This window comes from Aegilops tauschii, chromosome 2, assembly GCF_002575655.3.
Source record: "Aegilops tauschii subsp. strangulata cultivar AL8/78 chromosome 2, Aet v6.0, whole genome shotgun sequence".
Lineage (NCBI taxonomy): Eukaryota > Viridiplantae > Streptophyta > Magnoliopsida > Poales > Poaceae > Aegilops > Aegilops tauschii.
Window position 1 is genome coordinate 264,353,732 of NC_053036.3, and position 9,267 is coordinate 264,362,998.

The window sequence follows — 9,267 nt, forward strand, 5'->3', positions numbered from 1 at the left end:
AGCGTTTGAAACTTTGATTCTCTGATGCAAAAACCAAATCCTATGAAAGTTGTGAGAGAAATATCTTTGTGTTCCGAGCAAATACCTGCCAGCAAGAGACTGTGATCTTCTTCGCTACGAGATATTTGTCTCGGACCGAGGAGTTAGCATTACTTCTTCCTCAAGTAATGTTACCGTTGCTCAAAAATCTGACCGTTGCAAATGTGTCTGTTGGCCATTGGCTGGACCACGTGTCCAAAATGGTCATTTCCCATCTGGGAAGGCTGTGGCTATAAATAGCCACCCCGCGCCGCCTTTGTCCGATAGCTGCTCCGTTTGATTATGAGAAGATTGTTAAGCAACCCACTCTCTGAGCAATTTGAGTTTAAAATCTACCGAGAGAAAAACTCCTAGAGCCAAAGAATTTGATAGTGGTTAGACATCACTCGAATCTAAGTCCAGTACGCTCCGCCTATGACTCTTGAGAGCTGCAAACTCTCTAGACGATTAGGTGTCAATTTCTTCAGAGACCAAGAGTGATTGTGGTTCTCGAAAAAGAAGTATGTAAGGTTCGGAGATCGCCTTCAAGTGTCTACCACAAGTAATCGGCATTGGTTGACGAACCAATTGTCGAGGAGAATAGGGTGAAGAGAGTTTATCTTCCGTGTTAAGTCACAACCCCTCCAACCAGATGTAGTCCTTGTGCAGAAGGACAAACTGGCCGAACGAATATCATGTCGCCATCCTGGACCACTGGTTATCCCTTTTACCCATGTTTATATTCGACATGTTTTCTTTCGTGAGTTCTGTCTCATTGCATGTTTAGTTTACTTTCGGTACTTAGTTTTAGCTCGCTGTAGTTTATTTCTTTTTCGCTCCGCTGCTGGGTTCTGAGAGTTTTGAGTTTTTCGAAGAAAATTTGAAACTCGCATTCGCCCCCCTCAGGTAGACATACTTCGTTCCTACAATCAGTATCAGAGAGAGGTACTCCTTGACTGTGCTCATTTTAGTCTATGACTTTGGAGTTTAAGTATGTCTTCAGTGAGCTACAAGTCGCATCTCAAGGTCTCCATCTTCGATGGGACGGAATACCCCTTCTGGAAGGAGAAGATGAAGATCCGTCTCAGAGGAATAGATGACGATATGTGGAATGTGGTGCAAGTTGGGTTCACCATTGCTATACCTCAAGCTCCAACTTACGAGGAGAAGAAACTCATTCAGATGGATGCTCAAGCCAAAGATGAAATTGGTGGCCATCTCTCTCGGGCACAATTTCTTCGGTATCGCCAGTGTGAAACTGCAAAGGATTTGTGGGACATCCTCGAGAAGATCAATGAAGGAGTTTCAAGTAAGAAAGAAGCTTGAATCGACACTCTTCAGGCAGAATTCAATCACTTCAAGCGCATTGGAAATCAAAGCTGTCATCAAACCTTTGATAGTCTCACTGATATAGCAAATGAGCTTCAAGGTGTCGGTGCAAAAGACATCACTGACCATGAAGTTGTGAAGAAACTGCTCTAATCTCTTGACAGCTCATTCGACACTCTTGTCTTTATGATTCGTGAACGTTCTGATTTCAAATCCCTCGACTCTGCTGATATCATGGAAAGACTGAACACTCACGAAGAACAAGAACAAGAGAAGAGAGATCTCTATGGCTCCAGTCAGCACAAAAATCATGCTCTCAAGGTTGTAGCTGATTCTTCCTTCGATGGAAATGCCGAAGAAGATTCAGATGACCCAGATAGGCTCAGTAAGGATCTGTCATTGATCACAAAAAGATTCCAACATCTCAACAAGAAGACCCAGTTCCAGAAGAAAAGTTCAAGCAACTCTGGCAATTCGGAATCTTCATCAAAACCTGTTGGAGAATACACTTTTTTCAAGTGCAAAAAGCCTGGACACTTCATTTCAGACTGCCCTCTCTGGGAAGCTGAAATTCGTGCAAGTGGAAGATATGATTCTGGCAACTATTGAGGCAAAAGTAAGAGCAAGAACTACGACTCTAATGAAGAGAAGAAAACAAACAAATTCTTCAAGAAGGACAACTCCACCTCAAAATCTTTGTCAAGATCTTCTTCAAGGAATCATTCCAAGTCCTCCTCGAACCGCAAGAATAACTCTCGCAAGGCCAAGGCGTACATCAGCAAGGTAATGGACTCTGAAGTAGAAGAACCGTCAGACTCCGAAGAAGCTGTTGATTCCGATGAGTATTCTGACTCTAGCATGGTAGGCGTAGCAAATGCTTCGTCCCCTATGACAAACTTCTTCGGGAATCCGTCAAGCGACGACGAAACTCATGCCTACTGCTTCATGGCCAAGGCCTCAAAAGAAAAGGCATCCTCCAAACATCACAAGGTTCACTCCAGTGATAAATATTCTTCTGATGAGGATGCCCATGCTAAGTTGATCAAAATTGACAATATTCAACAAAAATCTCTTGAGAAATTAACAAAACCCTCAGGAAGTCTGAAGGGTTCTTGGTTGAGGAGATGGAGAAAAACCAGTTGCTGACTGCTACTCTATTGACACGAATGGAAGAACTGTCAAATCGTCATGATTTTCTCTCGGCCGACCACGAAAGATTGACCTATGATTACTTGAAAAGGAAACAGGAACTCGAGGCGCTGAGAAAGGATCATGAGGATTTGATCAAGGAAAATTCTCTTCTCGCCCAACAACTTAAAGAGAAACCTGAAGTGTTTGTTCCACCCTCCTTAAAATGCCTTGAATGAACCAATGTTGAATCATCTATGAATGCTAACCCCTCGGTCGAGAAAAATGGTTTTTTTTTCTGATGAAAATGCTAGGTTGAAGGATCTCCTTCAGACAGGGATGTTCAAATCTCTCAAAGGGAACCAAACCCTTTGTGACGTTCTGAAGAAATCTATCCTTCACAAAAATCCATCAATATCCTTGTATTGTGTGGGTACCTGCAAAGAGCAAAACGCTCCATCCAGCTTTGCTTTTGGGATATAACTCTCCCATACCTGAATATCCTGATGATGACTCCCGGGACAACTATAAGTTGTTCAAAAATCAACATGGTGAGGCTGTTGCTCGCTATGTTGGACCAAACAGCAGAAATGGCCCACCAAAGATAGCTATTTGGGTGCCTAAGAAAATTGTTGATGCTTTGCCTATTACCGCTTTACTAACCATGCAGGCAAAAAGTGTTCGACAAAATGAGTATATGCATACCTCATACAATCACTATGCTCATTCATCTGGAAAGAATTTCAGTGCTTATTCTTTCAACTATGCCCTCACTTCATCGAGCAACAACTATGCTTACCAAAAGAAATCATATCAAGCTTTGTTTTACTATTTCGAAGCCACCTGCAAAGATGTGGGTGGTTAAGAAAGCCTAATTCTTCTGCGGGACTATGTCTCCGGATGTACATACTGGATAATGGATAGTGGATGCACTAGTTATATGACCGGAGACAAGTCGTTGTTTGTCGACCCCAACTTAACTTCTTCTCCTCTCAAGTATATCACTTTTGGCGACAACAACAAAGGAAATGTAATTGGGCTAGGTAAAATTGCTATATCCAAAGACAAGTGCATTGATGATGTTTTACTTGTTCAATCTCTTGGATTCAATCTCATGTCAGTTGACAAGCTATGTGATTTGGCATGCTAGTTCTATTCTCCATATCCAAATGCATTTTCTTCATGGCCTCTAACAATTCCTTCGTCTTTGAGGGAATTAGAAAAGGTGATCTGTATATTGTGGATTTCTCTAAAGGTCCCTCCGTCCAAACATGTTTGCATGCAAAAGAAACCAAAGGTTGGCTGTGGCACCAAAGACTTGGTCATGCAGGTATGAGGAAGTTGCAGACCCTAGTGAAGAAAAATCATCTTCGTGGCATTCCTGATGTAAAATTCGACAAGAATCATCTCTATGCTGCATGTGGGGCTGGAAAATTAGCCCAGAAGCATCATTCATCAAAAGGACAGTTATGACCACAACAAGACCTCTGGAAATTCTTCATATGGATTTCTTCGGTGCACAAAATTATGCAAGCTTCGGTGGCAGTCATTATGGCATGGTTATTGTTGATGATTTCTCTCGATACACTTGGGTATTCTTTCTCGAAGACAAAACCTACACCCAAGATATCTTCAAAAGCTTCGCCAAGAAGGCCCAGAATAAATATGATGTCCGAATCAAGCATGTCAGAAGTGACAATGGAACTGAGTTCAAAAATACTAACATGGATGAATTACTAGATGAAAATGGTATCACTCATGAGTTCTCTTCTGAATACACTCCGCAACAAAATGGAGTTGTTGAGCAAAAGAATAGAACTCTCATCGAAATGGTGAGAACTATGCTCAGTTAGTATAAAACCCCTATTCGCTTCTGGGTTGATGCTATTAACACTGCTCAGGCCACTAGGTATAATGATCTTGTCAAAGGGCATATTGATCCATCTGCTCTGCCGAAGGAGAAGAATAAGAAAATTGCGAAGAAGAATGCTCCTCCTCCTCCTTCAAAAGAAAAATCTCCAGAAGCATTGCCACAGAAAGAAACTCTCTAGAGCAAGCAATTCCTTCGCCAGTTCACGAACCTGTTACACATGCTCCATCGACGCCAAGGCTAACTGAACCAGTGCCTATGGCCTCCCCTGTTCTCGAAAAAAATCCTTCTTAGCCAAATGTATTAGATGAAGGTGAGATTCCTCAGTCCGAGCATCAAGCCTCTCCAGCTCATGTCGAACCAAATGAATCGGTTCCTCCCTCTGCACCTCAACTGTCTGCCAAAGAACATCAGCATCAGTCCCAGTGCCTGATAAATCACCTGCTAAAGTGTCTGATCCCTCTCCACTACAAATTTCACTCGATGCTGCGAAAAGAAATTCCAATGTTGATCCTTCTAAAGTGAAATCTGCTTCCACATCATTTAGACTCTGTAGTTTATGGCGATGAAGTGATATTCGTTGAAGATGAGCTCAAACAACCATATCCTCATGAACAACTGTTGTTATTCTCTATAGGCGTTGGTGTCAAAGGGACACTTTTCAATCGAAACACGCATCCTCTTTTCTTTCAAGAGAGTCCGTACAAAAGCCTAGTGCCTCTGAATCTTCTCAATTTTGCACTCAAGAATGGGCTATATTTTACTCTAGAATGACAGTCACAAGATTTTTCCTCATGTGTTCCCAGATATCACTGTTATAGGATCCAAAGTAGGTCTAGAGGGGGGGGGGTGATTAGACCACTTGACCAAATAAAAATCTAACCTTTTCCAATTTTAGTTGTGGGCAGATTTTAGCAATGAGCACAAGTCAAGCAATCAACCTACACATGCAATTATAAGAGTGCAGCAGCGGAAAGTAAAACATTGCATATGAAGGTAAAGGGAAGGGTTTGGAGAGTGAAAATGAAATGATGACACAGAGATTTTTGGCGTTGTTCCGATAGGTGGTGCTATCGTACATCCACATTGATGGAGACTTCAACCCATGAAGGGTAACGGTTGCGCGAGTCCACGGAGGGCTCCACCCACGAAGGGTCCACGAAGAATTAACCTTGTCTATCCCACCATGGCCATCGCCCACGAAGGACTTGCCTCACTCGGGTAGATCTTCACGAAGTAGGCGATCTCCTTGCCCTTACAAACTTCTTGGTTCAACTCCACAATCTTGTTGGAGGCTCCCAAGCGACACCTAACCAATCTAGGAGACACCACTCTCCAAAAGGTAATTGATGTTGTGTTGATGATGAACTCCTTGCTCTTGTGCTTAAAATGATAGTATCCCCAACACTCGACTCTCTCTCATAGATTTCGATATGGTGGAAAGATGATTTTAGTGGAAAGCAACTTTGGGAAGGCCAAAAATCAAGATTCTTGTGGTTGGATTGGAATATCTTGATGTCAACACATGAGTAGGTGGTTCTGTCTCAGAAAATGTAGGCTGGAAGTGCAGGAATGTTCTGATGGCTCTCTAACAAATGGAGAAAGGGGTGGAGGGGTATATATAGCTTGTACACAAAATCCAACCGTTACAGACATTTGACCCAACTTGGTCAGACCGAATAGAAGAAGTTGGTGAGACCGATTCAGTTCAAAATGTGAATGTTAGGAATCTCGGTGGGACCGACTGGAACAACTCGGTGGGACCGATGTGCTAGGGTTAGAGCAAAACCTCATCTCGGTGAAGCTGATTGCTTGAACTCGGTGAGACCGATTTTAGCAAAGAGCAAACAGAGAGTTGGTCAAGCAAACTCGGTGGGACTGATTGCACATTTCAGTGAGACCGAAATAATTGCAATAGGCAACAGAGAGTTTGCAAGGCCATCTTGGTGAGACCGAGATCGGTATCGGTGCCACCGAAGTGTTATGGTTTCTGGTAGTGGCTAGGTCAAATGAACTCGGTGGCACCGGATAGATCATTCGGTGGGGCCAAGTTTGACTTTGAATTTTGGGCATATTTGGAAATGAAAAAGTGGTTGAGGGCTTTGGAGCAATAATCACTAAGCACTTTGAGCAATTAACCATTAAGGAACACCTCATACCCTTTAAATAGTATTCGCTTTCCTATGGACTCAATGTGATCTTGGATCAATAAAATATAAATGAGGAGTCTTCAGCTTTTGCCAATATGTGTCCTTAGCATTTTGAGGGGTCCACATCTCTAGTTCATGCCATGCCAATCATTAAACTTTCTGAAATATGTAACTTGAATGGAGATTAGTTCAATGAGCTATATGTTTTTATGAATTACCAAAACCACCCGGGAATTAGTTGCACTTTCAATCTCCCCCTTTTTGGTAATTGATGACAACATATAGATCAAAGCTTCGATAAATGATAATATGAATGAAATACATCGTTGCTTTGAGAAGTATGTGATAAGTAAGAGCTCCCCCTAAATTTGTGCATTATTTAAAATTTTCTTTTGAATGCAAATGCACAATCGATTAGGATCGTGCGTCACTCTTCCATGTCACATACATCTTGGTGGAGCACTCAAAAGGATAAGATTTAAATTACATGCACTCATCACCAAGGATACAAGTGATTGATCATACACAAATATTCATCGATATAAGCATGCAAGCATACATTAAGCATAATATGATCAAACACATGATCACATAAGTATTTCACGAGCATAGCACAAATATTAGCATTGGAATCTGTCACATCCCTAGTTCTGGTATGCTCTACGCTAGCTACTGTTGTTTGCATCATGTTTAAATTCCAAAGAAACCTGAAATGGGGATGTTCAACCCTAGCACCAGACGAATTTCAACTAGGTTCAAATTCAAATCTTTTCAATGATCCCAAAGTGCCCTCCAGAAAAGTTCATGATTTTTGTTTAAGGTGAAAACCTCTGCCAAAAATGATGAACATATTTCTAGGACATTCTGGATTTTTGAATTAACTCATACTGTATTTGAATTGGGGCATTTTAAATCCTATAAATATTTTAAAATGCTCCAATAATTCTGAAACTAGTTGAGGGCTGTTGGGAATAATTTCAACAGTGCCCACAAATATTTCAGGAGTTTCAAAGCTGGTTTAGTATTTTATACTAAATCAAAACAAAGAAACAAAATAGAAAACAGAATATAAGATAGAGAGAGAAAGAAACCCACCTAGGCCTTTTACCTTGATAGCTAGACGGCCCAGCCCACCTCCTCACGCGTCGTCTTCCCCACGCTTACTGGCACCGTGCGTGGCGCGCGCACAGCCGAGCCGCGGCCACCTCCTGCCACGCAGCTGCTCCCCCTCATCCTGCTCCACCGCCCAGGACCGCTTCAACCCTTCTGCACCTCTCCCCTCTCTCTCTGGTCGCCCCTCCCCTCCTCTGCTCTCCCCTGCGTCACCACCGAATACGCCCGTCGTCGTCGTTCGCCGTTGCCGCGCCTAGAGCCACCTCCTCGCCCTCTGTCTGTGGCTATAAGCTCACCGTCCACCGCTGCATCTTCTCACTGACAAGCACGAGCCCGGGAGCAACGCAGCATCGCCCTCTTCGTCACCTTCGCCATCGGTCGCCGGAGATCCACCCCGACGTCCCGCTCAGCTCTGACCTTCCCCGAGCCCGCTGAGACGCGTTCTGCAACCGCCGTGAGCTCCTCACCCGAACCCCCCTCTCATCCATCTCGTTTTCACACCGCATCACCGATTCCGCGAATGCCCAAACTCCGGCCACCGCGCAAGTCACCGCCGTCGTCGATTTAGACCACCGGAGCTGCTGCTTCCTGCACCCCTGGATGCAGAGCACTCCAGGCTTTACGTAGAGCCTAGTCGTGCGCCAAACTATAGCCGAACGACGATTCCCGAAGCTCACCGCCGTGTTCTGTGGTCACCGGCGACTTATCGCCGACGTATCTGACGTGGCTATGTCATTAGCTGCTAATGACCCCACTAATCAACTCCTTGAGCCACTGCCACATGGGCCCATGTGCCTGTTTAGGTTAGAGTAATTCTCTTTTTAGATTAGTGATAACCCCATGGCCCCACGTGTCGGCTTTGACTTTGACCTAGCCAACGTTGACTGGGCCCACCTGTCTGTGACTCTAGCCAGCGCTGTGTCACTGACCTACGGGTCCCACCGGTCAGGTTTGACCCAAGGCAGTCCTGTTGACTTACTGATGTGACACTGACATAATGTGGATGCAGCTGGATTCTAAATAAATCTAAACAATTTATTTATTTTCAGAAAATGTCCTAAACTTCTAAAAATCATAGAAATTCAACCGTAGCTCAGAATGAAATAATTTATATATGAAAAATTATTAGAAAAATCCAATCTATCCATTAGTACTGGTTTTATGCATGAAAAAGCAACTTAAGCTTGGTGTATAGGTCAAAACATGATAATGCACATTATAAACTCATAACTTGAGTTTGAATTTGAACCCTTGGTTCAAATAAGCTCAAACCCTTCTGGTTTTAGCTGCATTAGCTCAAATCACAACATATTGACATGTCACATTTACGCATCATATTGTTGCATTGCATTGATTGTGTTTCCTCTCTGTTGCTTGTAATTGTTCCCCCTCAGTAGACGAGTTTCCGACAATGAGTTCGATGACACCGATGAAGAGCTATACTATCTTCAGAAGTGCCAGGCAAGCAAAACCCCCTTGTTCATTCCGATACAATCCCACTCTCTCGCTCCTGCTCTCTTTTACTGCATTAGGACAACAACGATTCAACTATTACATGCTGCGGTAGTTGAACCCGTTTCCCTTGCATGACTTGTCATTGCCGCAGTAAATAGATGAAACACACTAGCATGAGTAGGAGTTGTTTGAGCCCTGATGTGC

At 43.3% G+C, this 9,267-nt stretch overlaps 1 protein-coding gene across 1 annotated transcript; it reads left to right on the top strand.

Moving 5' to 3' along the window:
- The first annotated feature begins 1,533 nt into the window (after positions 1 to 1,533).
- On the top strand, positions 1,534 to 1,956 carry LOC141040930 (uncharacterized). The gene has a single exon (XM_073507044.1). It carries the CDS (start codon positions 1,534 to 1,536, stop codon positions 1,954 to 1,956), a length of 423 nt encoding a protein of 140 aa, XP_073363145.1.
- The last annotated feature ends 7,311 nt before the right edge of the window (positions 1,957 to 9,267 follow it).

Coding starts and splice junctions, on each gene's coding strand:
- LOC141040930 (XM_073507044.1), top strand. CDS start 1,534: ATGATTCGTGAACGTTCTGATTTCAAATCCCTCGACTCTGCTGATATC.